Source organism: Odocoileus virginianus, unplaced genomic scaffold (assembly GCF_023699985.2).
Source record: "Odocoileus virginianus isolate 20LAN1187 ecotype Illinois unplaced genomic scaffold, Ovbor_1.2 Unplaced_Scaffold_15, whole genome shotgun sequence".
Classification (NCBI taxonomy): Eukaryota; Metazoa; Chordata; class Mammalia; order Artiodactyla; family Cervidae; genus Odocoileus; species Odocoileus virginianus.
Genome location: NW_027224277.1, coordinates 1,596,592 through 1,613,339, shown reverse-complemented (window position 1 = coordinate 1,613,339; position 16,748 = coordinate 1,596,592). Strand labels below are relative to the sequence as shown.

The following is a 16,748-nucleotide window of genomic DNA, read 5'->3' as shown; positions in this document are numbered from 1 at the left end:
TATGTGCACAGTCAACATGTTAAGCCAGGAGGACTCCTAGAACCACACTAATTATGTCCTGTTGGGCTCCTTAGTGCAACAAGAAAGCCAAGCAAAGTGATATCGTTGTCCTTTATGCCCGGACCTTGAGAGCTTTGGACACTAGTGAGCAGGAGCTCATGAAGAGGTAGGTGGAAAGAGTCTGTCTAGCTGGAATATTCCCTTTTGGTTCTTTGTAGGCTCATCTGAAAAAGGGGGTATGAGTCACTCTTAGTGTGATTCTGAGGCTTTCCGTGAACTGTGACTAGGAATCTGGGGATTGTTGGCGATCTATAATTGTGACTTACGATACATGTCTGATCACGTGATGCACGGTTTACTCTCCATATAGGATTAAAAGTGATGATCTGGAGTAATAAATTATTGTGCCTTCACATAGCTCAATGAATGTAAGCCCCAGGACTTTTGCGTGAACTCTTCAGGGAAAAAAGCTAGTATAGACTATCAGAAAATTAAGTCAATGCATAAGAAAACAGAGCTGAGAAGTAGAGGATGAAAATCTCCTTTCTTGAAAGACAGGGGCTAAAAGAGCAACAGGTGGTGGACTGCTGCGCTCATCTGTGTGCTCAGCACCTCGTAGCCTCCATTTTCAGGCCTGAGGGTTGTGTGCTGATCGGAGCAGGTGGCTCTGCAGGAGCACTTTGGCATTCCTGTGACCTTGGAGTCAGCGCTAAGACTTAAGTCTTTGGTAATGTGACTTGGGGAGGCCAAGACGTGGTCTGGTAAAATCAAGTCATAGAGAAACCTTTAGCCATACAGTAATACCTCACACCTAAGCTGGGCAGCAGACCCACACATAAAGATAGCCTGGATTTTTTGGTAGCCTGCCCAGCTTCTTCCCTAAGGGATTACCTTTACTGCCTGCCTCTGCCACTAAATTCGGTGAACACTGAATCAGGGAATCTCCTGTGTTACTCATTGTAGCCAATTCACGGCCATCTAGAATACACTCCAGGTCTCAACCTCCTTGTCGTTAGAATAGGCTTAGGCTTAAAAATACTTTTTTAAAAAGAGAATTTTTGCTTCTTGTGTCCCTAAGACCTCCTGCCACAGTATTCTACAAAGAAGTCTCATAACTGAAGCAATACAATGCAAGAAATTATTGGGATTTGGGAAGCCCATGGACAATTGCTAAAAACACTACTTATAAAATATGCTTTAAGAACAGTAAAGATAGGGAATTCCCGGGTGGTCCAGTGGTTCAGAATCAGCCTTACAATGCAGGGGAGGCGGGCTTGTTCCCTGGTTAGGGAACTGAGATCCCACATGCCATGCCGCAGCAGCCAAAAAAAACCCCCCCTGCATTGAGAGTACGGGGAGGTGGGTTCGCTCATGCATTACTGGTAAAAATGTACATAAATATTAACCTTTAGAGAGGCCCTTGGCAATATAATTCAGAAGTCTAAAAGTAATTCTGCTTTAGGCATTCTAAAAAAATGATTAAGGATATGTACAAAAATGTGTTTAATCAGGCTTTTCATTTAGTTAATAATCCAAACCAATCCAGAAGATTGATTGGTTGAGTAAACTCTGGCATATCCATGTGATGAAACACTATACATTGATTAAAACTGATGTTAAAGTACATATAGTATGTTGTCATGTGAAAGCATGTTGTTAGTGTGATTATATTTTTGCAAACTGGAAAAAACATGTAAGTAGTCACTGTAAAATGGAATTACAGATGTATTAATTTCACTCCAACGAATATTTATTTGTTGTATGTTAAAATGACAGGTATGTGGTGGGGGAAATTTTCTTGAAAAGGCGAAACCAGTAGGGGTGGCTAGTAATGCATGTATTTAAAACTGTATTTAAAACTTGGCTGATTACTACAATCGGTGTACTCCTTAGCCTCTTGAGAAGAATTTCAAAAAGGTGATACATACCGAGACTAACAAGATAAATACCCACAGGCTCAACTTTATCAAATCTTAACATTTTCCGTATTTGTTTTGGGTCTTCTACAAAAGAAATATATCCTTATAAATACCTAAGAGACTTCCTTGTGCACCAAGTTTTTCTTAATTCCATCTTTTTCCTCAGATGATCTACGGCCATAAAGCACATACAGTGTGATTTAGAAGGTTTTCACATTTTATGCAAATGTTATTGGATTATAGTTTTTCTTCTGTAGCTTGATTTTGTTTATTACTCTGAGGCACATATCCTGGTTGATACATGTAGCTCTCGTTGATTCATTTTAATTTCTATAAAGTGTTCTAGTTCTGTAGTTTTCCTATATGTAATTTTGTGTTGGTAGACAGATAGTTTCCAGTTTTCATTAGTATAAGCCATGCTGCAGAGAAATGGGTGAGAGCTTCATTATGTCTAGAAGTGGATTTGCTTTATCATAGGGTACATGTAATTTCAACTTTACTAGATATTGTCAAATTGCTCTTCCTAGAGGCTTTTCCAGTTTATACCAGCAGCAGTAATGTAAGGGATTTCTCATTTTTTTCATCCCTTCATCTACTTTATATTATCAGACTTAATTTTGCCAGTTTCATGGAGTGGAATAGCATTTACTTTAGTTTGCTTTTCTTATGAGGTTTTTCCTCAGTCGCTTATGAGGTTGAACATACTCTTCTGTAAGTTGTGTTCAAATATTTTACTCATTTATATTGAGCCAAATATATTATTTATTTGTTTCTTACTGATTTATAGTTCTTTGTTTTCCTTACACTAACTCTTTGTTGGTTGTGCACATTGCACATGCCATCTTCTAGTTTTTGACTTGTCTCTTTGACTTGTTTATGGTATCCTTTGTTGAAAAAGTTTTTAATTTTAGCGAAGTATGTCCTATCTATAAATTTCAATTGCTACTTCTATTCTCAATTAAGTTTCTATATTATAAATGGACTACTCTTTTGTTCTAGGATCTGTTAGTTCTAGTGCTTCAGTTTAGTCTTTCTAGCCATCAACATATAATATCCTTTCACTTATTCAGTGTTTCCTTGTGTCTTTTATAACTGTATTTTGCTTCTTAAAGGCCTTAACTTTATTCCTAGGTTGCTGTTAGAATGCTGTTTTGAAAGAATTTTTTTTTGTTACATTTACAAATAACCTGTCTGGTTTATGGGAATGCTGTTGATCTAATTTTCTTGATCTTAACTCTAGTAACCTTACTAAACTCTTAATAGCTTGTGGATTCTCTTGAATTTTCTATGAAGATAAATAAGAGCCACTTTTTCCCTTCCTTTCCAATGTTCATCTTTTTTCTCTCCTATCTTATTGGAGTGGAAATATCTATTTGCGTTTCATATTTTGAAATGTGAATTTATGATTTTCATACCTATGAATGTGTCCTTTCATTGTACATTATTCCTCTTTATGCTTATCCATCCTTTTTAATTGTGATCAGTCTTTTTTTTTTTTTTTTTTTTTTTTAGCATTTCCCTGGTGTATACTTTTTTTTAACAACCTCTTTTTATGGTGTTCTTTATTTTAATATCTCATTAACATCTAATAGCTGATTTTCTTTTTATCTGGTAGATGATCTTGGTCTTTTAACAGGTCATTTTGCTCTTTTTTAATTTGGCTCTAACTCAGGCAGTGAGCTTGGCTCTAATCCCTCATTTTGCATTTTGTGTCCCCATTCCTTAGTAAGAGCCAAATTCCTGGTCCTTGCCTACCTCAACAGTGAGACCAACTCCAGTAGGCTGATGAGCTCAGCCTTGTCTGCTATTCTGTGACGTTTCTCGGTTTGAGAGATTTTTCTCTTGTTATATTTTATTCCCTATCATGACATATTTATAGTCAAAGTGTGTCTATCACAGCATAAATTCACCATGCATCTTGATGCGAAGTCTTGTAGCCTTTCTAATCTCTACCTGTTGCTGGCTTTTCCCCGTTAGTTCCTTACAGAAGGAGCAGAAGCTAAGGAAGAAGGCCGAGTTAGACTCGGCACAGTGTCGGCTACAGCTTCAAGCCCTTACTGATGAATGCTCCAGGCTTCAAAGTCGTGTTCAGGTAAGTTTGCCTCTTCTAACCCAAAATCCTGTTGGAATAGGAATTAAGAAGGCACCTAAATATTTAGTTTCACTCAGATACAAATAGGATTTACCAAGTTTTTCAGGAAGGAAACATGATCAACTTTATTAGAACTTATATATGTGCTTTATGATGAATTCTACTGTATCCTGAATTAGAAAAAAAAAAAAATTGAACAGCCACCTTGATAATTCACAACTTGTTTAGGTCATTTCACTTCCTTGAATCTACCAATAAAGTGACTTTTCTAAATCATTAAGACTTTAAGCCCTTTATGATTCTGTGCTCTCCCTATTTCAATTGCTTATTGAAATATTGTGAAAACTGCAGCAGTTCTTTAGAATTCATGTTAACATTTTCATGTAAAGGATACATATCCTTGTATTAGACCAAGGGATTGTATTTGAGGGTAATACCAGATGAAATAGCTTTATATCTTCAAAATCTTTTATGTTTTAGGACTTGCAAAAACTTATCGGTCAGGATAAGCTCTCACAACAGCCTGGGGGTTCCCAACCACATTTCCTAAGTGGCCTGCCCTCCAGCCAGACTCAACAGAAGTACCATTTCCAGAAGACATTCACAGTGTCTCAAACAGGAAACTGTCGAGTCATGACATACTGTGATGCTTTGAGCTGCCTGGTGGTGTCACAACCTTCTCCTCAGGCCGCCTTCCTTCCAGGTGAATAGTCCAGAACCTCAACTTTTATGTTCATTGTTGGAGTCTATTTGTTTATTTCCTCCCTTTTTGGATAATCCAGGACTCACTAGTAGGTGAACACTGTCCACAGCCCACCAGATCACTTTTTTCCTAGTTAGTTTCCTTGATATAGATACTTGAGGGTACTACAAAGATGCCTGTACTGTCTGTTTCACTTTAAATTTGTTCACCAGAAGGGCAGAGATGCTGAACCATGGTAAAGTGAGAGAAGACGTACTTAGAAGTGTGAGTTGTCCAAGGATAAGGACTATAATTGCTTGCATGTCCTGCTAAAATACAGATTAATTTTAGACTAGAAATGTTTGAAAAAACACTACCCCAAAGTCTAATTCAAGTTAAAACAAGATTGAATGCTTATTTTCAGTAGTGTGCACATTGACAAAGTCCAAGTAAAAGAATTTGGGAACATTATTATTTTATTAATATTGTACTGATTTTCTCTTTCTTGTGCACTTTTCAAGTTTCATTTTAGGTTTTCTTAGTGTTGAAAACCAAACCTCACAGCCCAGTGTTGTAGATGTTTTTTCCTGCTCTCTTCAGCGTATAATAAGGTCCCTTAGCTTCTGCCTGACCTAGTATCTCCCCACTTAGAGTCCTTTCAGATGCTTCACAGCTGTGTCCCCATACTGAGGCATGTACAGGATTTGTGGTGGAGTCCCTTGAATGTCATATACTTGTCTATTCACTGACACTGAGAGGCTAACAGGAGGCTCCAACTGAGGGGGAAAGTAAAAGGATTGTTCATGATGTTTCTATATTCCATTCACAGTTTTAATAGAGAGGTTTATCTTCGAGTGAAACCTTCCCCATTAATTGGAAAAATATTTATTCCAGTTGTTCCCCTATTTGGGTGTAATCTGTTCCTGTATTTCTTAGTGTATCCTGTCCTGCCCAGCCAGCTCTTCCTGATAGACTGATAATGCTAATTTCTTGTTTCCTTTAATGATTAACTAGGCAAAATCTCGAGTTGCCTTGTTGATTTAAAACCTATGGTTTCCGTGTTTGTTTCTCTGGCTCTGCTATTTCTGTTTTAGCAGAAATCACAATAAACTTTCTCTCGCTTGATTCCCTAGCAAAGGAGAAGTGTGATTCAAGGCTATCTTTTTTTCAAGTATCTTAACTCGCTTATTTATTTGTCTGCATTGGGTCTTAGTTGCATCATGCGGCATCTTTCCTTGCGGTTCTTGAGCTCTCTAGTTGCGACTAGCGTGCTTTAGAGTGCACAGGCTTCAGTAGTTGAAGTGCACGGGCTGAGTTGCTCTGTGGCATGTGGGAATCTTAGTTTACAGAGCAGGGATTGAACCCACATCTCCTACATCGCGAGACAAATTCTTAGCCACTGGACCACCAGGGAAGTCTCTCAAGGATCTCTTAAATCTAAGATTTGACAAATTTTGTTAGTGTATAACTCAGATAAAATATATACTTGATAAAATAAATGTGGTAAGAGAACAGAGTAACAAATAAAAGGACAAGTTTTTGGCTTTCTTTTCCCCTCTTGGAATGATATACATTAAGATACTTGATTTTACCTATTTTCATTCTGTTTCAGAAAAATGTAGCGTCTTGACCACATGACACAGAAATTACTTATCTCCATTCTTTGTTGTTCACTCTCTCATCTACATTTTTGAGTCTCTGTGGTTCAGAAAGACTAATCTCTCGCTTTCCTTTAAAAGCTTTATTATTACAGTAAAATTGATATACAGTAAACTTGCACATCCTTAATGTGATATACCATTTGGTGAGTATTGGTGTGTGTATCAGTATATGTATACACTTCTAAAACCATCGTAACAATCAAGGTAATGAACATATCAGTTGCCCTGAAAGTTTGCTCAGGCTCTTTGTAATCCATCATCCACCTGTTCCTTCCAAGGCATCTACTTTCTATCTCAATATATTAGTTTATATTTTCTAGAATTGTACATAACTGGAGCCATACAGTGTTAATCTTTTTGTCTGGGTTCTTTCAACATAACTTTATAAAGATTATCCATATTATTGTGTCTGTCAGTAGTTCATTTCTTTTTATTGCTAGGTAGTATTCCACTGTATGTATATATGATGGTTTCTCATATACTTGATAGACATTTGGTATAGCATGTACTTGTTAAAATAAATTATAACCTGGGAGTTATTTTCTTTGTTCGACTAGTTTTTCCCCAGAAACTGACATGCCAAGAAAGGTGAACAAAGGTGTTGCTTGAAATGGTAGTTTTCTTTGCCCTAAATCGACTTTCAGTGATCTGTTTCACTCTCATAAATTTGGCAGGCTTTGGTGTTAAGATGTTGAGTACTGCCAACATGAAAAGCAGTCAGTATATTCCTATGCATGGCAAACAAATACGTGGACTGGCTTTCAGCAGTCGATCCAAAGGCTTACTTCTCTCTGCTTCCCTGGACAGCACAATTAAACTGACCAGGTGAGTGCTTTGTGGGGAAGATGGGCCTTGGGATGCCTAGTGTTGAATAGCTTGGAAATTAGTATCTGTGTTATGATGACCTTGGCTTTTGGGGTGGGGATGGGATGGGAGCTGTCCAAGGCATTGTTTTCTCAGATCCAGGTTCATTGAATTTTAAATGTATTGCTTTAAGAAGTGGACACAGCTTGTTGCAAAACTGAATGTGTGGTGGTCCATTTCTTTTAAAATTACATATGCTACAAAATATATCTTAAACCATGCAGATATATATATTTTGACTTTTCAAGAATGCTTCAGCTTACTTTTACCCCAAAACTCAGTGTATCAATTCTGTTATGTTTTATATATATGCTCTGACTTATTTTAGTAGTATTGAAAAATAGAAGGAAAAAAAGAGAGGTTAAACACCAGAGTGTCATTAATGACTACCTCTGTATAGTTGGATTATAACTTTTTATTTTTCTTATATGTGTTTTCTAATTTTTCAGTATTAAATATTGAATACCTGTGTCATAGGTCGCCGTGGAGAAGGATATAGGATCAGGGGAAGGAATGTACAGTTTATCTGTCCCTTTAACTTATTCTTCCTTACAGCTTAAGAGGAAAATCTGTATCCTCCAAAACAAATACTGTGAAATTAAGAGTTCTGTCTGCAGACCTGAGGGCAAATTGGGAATCCATATAGTTTTGGTGTGTGGGTGTGTTCTTATCTTTACATCTTTGTCTGTATTTGATTTTTGTAATGCATAATTGTAAAAGTCTTTTGTAACTCTACAGCCTGGAAACAAATACCGTGGTCCAGACTTACAATGCTGGGCGGCCTGTCTGGAGCTGCTGCTGGTGTCTCGATGAAAACAATTACGTCTATGCTGGACTGGTCAATGGTTCACTTCTGTTGTATGACCTTCGAAATACAAGCTCTCACGTCCAGGAGTTAGTACCTCAGAGAGCTAGGTAGGGAGCCACCTGAAAGTAACAGCTTTCTCTTGGACTATTATATTAATCCTCTCTTTTACTAGTGTTTCACAGTTGATCAGAATTTCTCACAGAGGGCAGACCTCTGAGTCCTCTGATCTGTTCTCACTTCAGAATCAGTAAGATCCTAGAGTTTGTGTTCATGATAGTTGACATGGCAGAAAGTCCTTGTACCAAGTATAACCAGATTAATAGAATTACATGTCACAGTGTGCCAAAATAAAATCACTACTTTGTTCAGAACCCAGCTCTACCATTTATGAGCTGAATTTCCTTCCTGACTTTTCTTGTGTGTGTGTGTCTAACCCCATTTCCAGAAGCTTCACACCAGTCAGGCTACCTTGTGTTTGTAATCTTATACTGTTAAATTTCCTACTCCGTTTTTTCCACACTGATTTTAGAGCATGCAGAATCTCCTCTGAATCTGGGTGTGGAATATTATATATATGCCCTTTTGTTCCTACAGAGTGGGTTGGTAGTTTTTATCAGATATCAGAGGACAGTGACTCACAGAAATTTCTTCTATAGAGGTAGTAATGTCCTTGACTCCTCATAGTGGGGCCTGAAGTAGTTCAAATATTGGCAGGTGAGACTTTGTTTCCTTCCTCTCCCTTCAGATGCCCGCTGGTATCCCTGTCATATGTACCCAGAGCTGCCTCTGCTGCATTTCCATATGGTGGAGTGTTGGCTGGAACGTTGGAGAATGCCTCTTTTTGGGAGCTGAAAATGGGCTTTACTCATTGGCCTCATGTGCTGCCCGTGGAGCCTGGGGGCTGTGTAGACTTCCAGGTAGAGAGCAGCACCTGCCACTGTCTTGTGACCTACAGGCCTGGTGAGTGTCGTTGGGGTGTCCTCATGGCTTGGCTGGTTTGTAAGCAGGTTGGTAGAGGGGAGGAAAGGAGAGCTTGCCTTAGCTTTCAGGTGGTGCCAGTCAGCCCCTCACGGACCCACAGCTCTTGCTGTGGAGCCTGCCTCCCTGTCCCTCGCTTGTGTGAACTGGGACGTACTTGGCCAGGTACTCCTTGGAAGTGGAATTAGCTGCTTTAGGATCCTCTCTGACTTACAACAGTGATGGAATTAGGAGACCTGCTCTTCCAGCCTCTGAGCTTACCCTTACATCAGTTTCATGTCTTCTGCTTGCCACTCACTTCACTTACAAGGAAGGCCCAGATGAAAGCAGTCATGTAGAGGGCCCAGACGCTAAGCTGTTAGCTGTTCTTCCTTATTTGGGGCCCCAAAGTTAAGTGGGGGAGTAGATGGACAACCATGGTGGTCCTAGCCAGCTGAACTTCTCACAGCTTCCAGACCCAGGACTGCAACCCTTGACCAACTATGCTTAAATACACAGGTTTTTTTTCTAGCTGAAAGATAATGAATCTAATCTGGTGAGCTATATTGATGGTCAAGTAGATGTTTTGGTCAGAAATAGTCATTAAAGTGCCCATACTTCTGCTAGTTGTGGGTTGACCTAATCATTTTAAGTTTTGTTTGAGCTGAGAAGCTGTGTCAGCAGACTCTCCTTTCCCTTTTGGACCCATCTCCTAGGTCGTCTATCTCCATGGATTTGCTATGATATGTAGAAAGCTTGGAGATCCCATTCTGTTCTCTAGCTTTTGTTTGTCTCTCAGCAGAACCACAGTGATACGTTTCCCCTTCTGTGATAATATGCTTTTGCTGTATTTGTACAGTTCTGGGTATTAGTGAGGTCCTCACTGGGGGGAGGGAAAGACCTTGTAGCCCGAACCCTTAAGGAAGATAAAAACCCAAACAGAAATCCAGCTGGATACAGTGATTTTCCTAAAAAGGCTAGCTCGTTCTCAGAATTGTTTCCCTCATAGACAAAACCTATTGTAGATAAGTTACTTCATCCTATAGCCCAGAGTTCTGAATTTGATTTGTGCTATATCATTTTGTTCTTACTATGTTTGGTAGCTATTCATGATGGCTTGATAAAACTGCGTTTTCTACTCAACTGAGTTACAGCCAAGTTTAGGTATTTGCTTAATTTCTTTGGACCATCCCTACAGATCAATACTGATTTCTCTTTCTCTTAGATAAAAATCACAACACCTTACGAAGTGTGCTCATGGAGATGTCCTATAAACTGGATAATGCTGGAGAGCCCATCTGTTCCTGCCATCCTGTACAAACATTCCTTGGGGGACCTTCCTGCAAATTGCTAACCAAGAGTGCCATTTTCCAAAATCCAGAGAATAATGGCAGCATCCTGGTGTGTACCGGGGATGAAGCATCAAAATCGGCCCTGGTGAGTAGTCAGTCAGTTTTTTATACTGATGTGTATAAAGCAAAAAACCAAAGTTCTCCATAATTGCACGTACCTTCATATGTGTATATGTGTGGTTGCTTAGTTTATTTCTTATAGAAGTCACACTTTATTGGGTTGGCCAAAAAGTTTGTTTTTTTCTGTTGGTGGCTCTAGTAGCACTTAGTTGTCTTTAACTTCATTTGAAACAATTTTGTTAGATTGTATTGTGACAGCTGTCATATCAGTGTGCATTAAAAAAAAAAACTTATTCAAAATTGGTGAATTTTTGTGTAGCCATTTTAATATTGAAGATGGAAGGGAAAAAAGCAACATTTTTGGCATATTATGCTTTATTATTTCAAGAAAGGTAAAAACTTTGCTGAAATGCAGAAACAGATTTGTGCAGTATATGGAAAAAGTGCTGTGACTGAACATGTCGAAAGTATTTTCGAAGTTTTGTGCTAGAGATTTCTCACTGGGCGATGCTCCACAGTCGGGTAGGTCAGTTGAAGTTGTTAGCAATCAAATCAAGACATTAAATGAGAACAATCAACATTATACCATGCAGGAGATAGCCAGCATACTCAAAATATCCAAATCAAGTGTGGAAGATCATTTATATCAGCCTGATTATGTTAATCACTTTGGTGTCTGAGTTCCACGTAAGTTAAAAACACCTTGACTGTATTTCTGCATGTGATTCTCTACTTAAATGTAATGAAAATGTTCTGTTTTTAAAAATTGTGATGGGCAGTGAAAAGTGGATACTGTACAATAATGTGGAATGGAAGAGATCATGGGGCAAGCAAAATGAACCACCACCAACCACACCAAAGGCCATCTTCATCCAAAGAAGGTGATATTGTATATGGTGGGATTGGAAAGGAGTCCTCTATTATGAGCTCCTTCCAGAAAACCAAACGATTAATTCCAACAAGTACTGCTCCAATTAGACCAACTGAAATCAACACTCAATGAAAAGTGTCCAGAATTAACGGAAAACACATACTCTTCCATCAGGATAATCCAAGACTGTGTGTTTCTTTGATGACCAGGCAAAAATTGTTACAGCTTGGCTGGGAAGTTCTGATTCATCCGCTCTATTCACCAGACATTGCACCTTTGTATTTCCATTTATTTATTTTAGTCTTTACAAAATTCTCTTAATGGAAAAAATTTCAATTCCCTGGGAAGACTGTAAAAGGCACCTGGAATAGTTCTTTGCTCAAAAAGATAAAAAGTTTTGGAAGATGGAATTATGAAGTTGCCTGAAAAATGGCAGAAGGTAGTATAACAAAACTTTTGAGAAAGTTCTTGATGAAAATGGTCTTTTATTTTTACTTAAAAACATAAGGGGAAAAAAAAAACATAAGGAACTTTTTGGCCAACCCAGTACATACTGCTTTCCCATTTAACTTCCTGTTTTGGTTATCTTTCCATACCAATATCTATAGATTGACATCATTCTTTATATGTGAGCTGTAGTGTTTTACGTGACCTATGTCAGATATCCTGCCTTTGTGCGACCTTGTGAAGGTTAGGGACAGGCAGTTTTACCCCCCAGGGGGTGCTTTCTCTGCAGTGCTTTCAAAGTTTTGTGATGATAGACATATAGCTATATGTTTTAGGGGGAAAAAGGCACTACTGAAACCTCTATAAAATAGTTGATCAATTCAAGATGACAGTAACAGATGAAAGGTTGATGGGGAATTTTACAGTGGAGGAGTCAGCCTGTTACCACCTATGATCAACTATTGTGTCACTGTTAGTGGCTTAAGCAGAAATAATTTGCCTCTTGGTGTAAGGCAAAATGAAGTACATGATGCCTAGGTGTCCTTGAACCCATAGAATAGCACTGTCCAGTTAAGTCACATTAGCCACGTGATCACTTGAAATGTTAATGTGAATGAAAAACTTAATTCTTAAATTTTTATGTAATTTAAATGTAAAGAGGTGTATGTGGCTAATGGCAGCCATATTGGATAGTGTCACTCTTCAGTCTAGTGCTTTTATTTACTGGAATTGCAGTGGATAAGAGAATAAGTTAAGTAATAGCACAGAAAGCAACAAACATCTAGGTTGTGGACGTTCTGTAGGACAACAGATCCTGCTTCCACAAGTCAGTGGCAGAAGGAGAAAAGAGTGGGGAAGTTGGATCTGCTCAAATTAAGAGAGGCTTATTAAAATTTATGACTACCAAGGGTAATGTGGACCTTATTTGAATCCTGAATCAAACAAAACCAATATAAAAAGAGACTATCAGAAAATTTTTATTTTGCACTATATGTTAGAGAATATTATGAAATTACTGTTCATTTTGTTAGGCATAGTGACATTGAGATGTAGGAAAATGTTTGTTTTTAAGAAATGTATACTTAAGTGTATAAGGGTAAAATGACATGATGTCAGCACAGAGAAAAACAATAAAGCAGGTATGGTAAAAACTTAGTCATCTGGGTGATGACTCATAGTACTATTCTACTTTTTATTACATGAATTTTTTGTCCATAATAAAAAATTTTTTTAAAGGAGAAGAAAGCAGCAGTTAGAATACAGGTTCCATGAGGGCAGAGATAGGGACTTATTGTCTTGTTGATCCTTGTTTCCCCTAAGAGAGTTCTTGGCACATAGACTGAAGGGGAGAATACTAGGCTTGGTTTTCAGATCCACTCACAGGTAGACCGTATTTGCGAATTATAGTAGGTGAGGCCGTGCGTGACTTATGTCAGATATGCTGCTTTTGTGCAACCTTGTGAAGGTTAGGGACATTCTGTTTTACTCCTTGGGCAGTGCTGTCTCTGCAGTGCTTTCAGAGTTGTGTGATGATAAAGACTGCAAGTCCCAAGTTGAATTGAAGGACTCATGACCTTTATCTCTTCTTTTTTAGCTGTGGGATGCTGCCAGTGGCTCATTGCTTCAGGATCTGCAGGCCGATCAGCCTGTCTTGGACATCTGCCCATTTGAGGTGAATCATAACAGCTACTTGGCTACCTTAACAGAAAAGACAGTCCACGTCTATAGGTGGGAGTGACCATGGTCTTGAAACTTATCAATCATGTTGCTGGTTAATGCTACATGTTATTTGCTAGTACCTCACAGCCTTGAGCAAGATCTGTCCTTATTGTCTGTGGCCTAGAACTTGTGGGATCGTGGTTCCATTAGGTTAATATGATCCTGGGATTCCAGGTCAACAAAACACTATAGATGGTGTATCTTCAAGGTCCATCAAAAGAGTAAGTGACGGGTACTCCATCAACATTATCCATTTCTTGGGTTAAAAGCCTTCATGAATCTTTGTTGAGAATCATTATGTTTGACCAGACTTTCTACTGGGCCTTGGAGAGAGTATCCTCCCTGCAGTCACTTAGGATATGAATGTACACTGAGCATCTCCGGACGTGACATCCCACCCAAGTTGTCTTGTCACTTGACTGCATGACTTGGGAATGCTTATGTTCCTGATGGGACTAACCATTTTGATGCTCCTTGGATGCAGCGTGGATGCAGAAGTCTTCAGTTGAGCACAAGAGGGCACTCTACAGTCTTCTGAAGGATTTGACCTGTTTCTGACCGTGTAGGCTGATAATCTTTCGGTAACTTGGTCTCAGCCCCACAGACTGTGTGGCAGAGCTCATCTGGTCTGCTCTGTAGCGGGAGCAGCCTTGTTCAGGTAAGCGGTGCCAGAGCAGCGGTCAACCCAGTGATGGCGCAGCTGATGCCAGCGTATGGGGTTCATCACACTGCGAATCAAGGAGAGAGACCAGTTGTTTGAGCAGTGGGGAAGACTCACTTTTTTTCTAGCCAGCTAAGATCTCAGGATTGGTTTTATATTAGCCAGTGCTTTGAAAGCCACTCTTTGTGCTCACTAGGAAAAGATGAGCCATATGTCAAAGCTCTTACTAGTATGAGAGATCAGGAGCAAGGGGCTCACCAAGAGAGGCGTACAAAAGAGAAGCTGCTTAGACTGCTGTTGAAAGCAGAAGAGGACTTGTCTCGCATTTTTAAAGAGTTTCTCTCTGAATAAAGTCCACCCCTTGGAGTAAGGAGCTATTCTTGAGCCTGTTTAGAATTCCCAGGTTGAAACCTGCCACCAGGTGAATCTGATGTTTGATTCCAAATTCCTCTGATTTGCCTCCTTCCCTAACTTTTTTTAAGAAAATGTTTTTAGTAAAATAGTTTTTCTCAGGAAGATAACAGTGGTTGGAGGCCTGCGTGGATTGCAGGGAGATGCCCACCAGCTTTCATTCCAACCCTGGATTGTCCCACTTTTGGAGCTGTATTTTTCTCCAGTAGAGGGTTCAGTTTATATCTGTTTGCTTTGCAAAAGGCTACTCTACTAAACTACTGTCCACCACAGAACGTGTCTCAAGGCGTGCTCCCTGTTCTTGGGAGCAGGATGACTAACTGTGATTTTCTTAAATAATTGTTGTAGAAATGTTATCATTATTTTTATTTTAAAACAGTTCTGATCTGTCAACTCCTGAGCTGTTGCCAGCATTTCTCACCAGCAGGGGCTTATTGCAGTAGATTTCCCCAGAGTTCCATGTTCTAGTTGTGTTTTTTAAAGAATGGCCTCCTTCTATTTAAGGACATCTTTCAAAAAGCCAGTTTCCAGAACCTGGGAAAGACCTCCCCTTTCTAGAAGAGGTATAACCTTTTGATACATTGATGATTAAGATTAACTGCCCAGGCCTGGAGCATCAGGGGCAGAAAAGGATTTGAATTAAAAAACAATCTGGTTTCAGCAGATGATAAGAGAGAGGAAACAAGTGGTCAGGCCCTGGCTCCCATTGTCTTTTGCTAGGGCAGAATGTGGCACAGGGTTAGGATTTGGCTAAAGTTGAAGTACACTTAGCTGATGCTGATTGAGATCCATCCCCACCCCCAAGCGTAGGAACCAAGGGACTTGTATTATTAGAGAAGTTGGAAGAATCTCATGCCTTACCAGTCCTTGCATTCCCCTAGTAAGTTTAGATGTTTGAGAAACAAAAATTTTTGTGACTGTGACTGATGTCTCCAATGGAAGAACTTCCCCTCACCCCTGCTCCCCTCCGCCTGGCAGCGGAGATGACATCTATAGATGCAGGCTCTGCCCCACCATCTTCCCTCACCCAGTCTCTGAGATTGTTTTCCCATTTGAGGGTTTGGAATTAAACAGACTCAAAAATATTTTCTTGTTATCTGTATCCTTGTACCTGCTTTGAAAACCAGACAGTGGGGTCTCTATTCATGTCCTATGTTCTAATGTTTGTGTTTTATGTTTTAACATAAAATATGAAAATAAAGCATTTACCATATGTTTCAGCTCCTGATGTCTTGTGTCTCTTTGAATGCTAGAGGCAGGAACCTGTGTGCCTTTTGGAAAAGGGGTCTAATCCCAGACTGCCTTGTAGATTTCTTCATTTCATGTAGTACTGGGTCAGAATTACACAGGATGGCCCTTGGATCGAAAGTAAACATCTTATTTAAATTAATGAAGTAAGTTGAGGCAGTAGTTGGTAATTCTCTTTTACTGTTGCCTCTTAAGTCCCCAGCACTGGTCACTTGTCTGTTTACTCTCAGATTCAAGGGTCTAAATCCTGTAAACTACATTTGCTTGCTGGCTTCCTATTAGTCTCTAAGTCCAGAAGACGCTTCTGTGTGGGGAGGAGAGGACTTCCTCTTCTCTTTCTCCTAGTCTTTGGCAGTGCTCCTGGTAGTGGCAGCGGCACTGGGCACGTGTGGACTCCTGGGTTTCTGCTCAGCACAGCTCTGGCCACTTGCCTCAATTTCTTTGTTCAGTTCAGGAATTCCTTTTGCTGTAAATCATGGTGTTCTGGGATTAGACTGGAAAGGCTGAAAATGTTTTCCAGCTGAACAGCAAACAGAGTACACTAGATCGCAGGAGGACTAAATCCATAAGTTTAATATTGTCATGGAGCCATGTGCTCCAATAAAAAAAAAAGGTAAAAAGTGCCTGGTAAAGAAGTAAACCCCAAATTACTAAGAAACCTAACACCACTGTTTGTCTTCCATAGTATTCTTTCCTTGGTTTCTCATCTCAGTGGTTGACTGTAAGTGAAATTTATAAAAATAAGCATTTGTGTGTCCTTGTCCTTTAATCAGTTTGTTTGTTGGTAACAATCTCTTGTTTGTTTATCCCTTTGTAGTTTACACAGCCCCTTTCTAATACATTCATTTTTAAACAATGTTGTGGAGTACATATTGTTATTCCAATTTATAGGAGAAGAAATAGGTTAAAAATCAAGTTCGAGAGAAAACATGTAGGTGGCGTTTGATTAAATTTTACATATCCTATACTTACTTTACATATTCTATACTTAGCATT

At 39.2% G+C, this 16,748-nt stretch overlaps 1 protein-coding gene across 2 annotated transcripts in view; it reads left to right on the top strand.

The window, feature by feature from the left end:
• The window catches only part of RFWD3 (ring finger and WD repeat domain 3), a 32,770-nt gene extending 17,046 nt beyond the window's left edge, over positions 1-15,724 (top strand). For both annotated transcript variants that reach the window (XM_020889184.2, XM_070462874.1), the window contains 8 exons: positions 75-166; positions 3,897-4,011; positions 4,492-4,714; positions 7,029-7,179; positions 7,957-8,133; positions 8,772-8,986; positions 10,209-10,420; positions 13,308-15,724. In XM_020889184.2, coding sequence (XP_020744843.2) covers positions 75-166; positions 3,897-4,011; positions 4,492-4,714; positions 7,029-7,179; positions 7,957-8,133; positions 8,772-8,986; positions 10,209-10,420; positions 13,308-13,451 — 1,329 coding nt within the window. In that variant the 3' untranslated portion in view covers positions 13,452-15,724. The remainder of the gene's footprint in view (positions 1-74; positions 167-3,896; positions 4,012-4,491; positions 4,715-7,028; positions 7,180-7,956; positions 8,134-8,771; positions 8,987-10,208; positions 10,421-13,307) is intronic.
• The last annotated feature ends 1,024 nt before the right edge of the window (positions 15,725-16,748 follow it).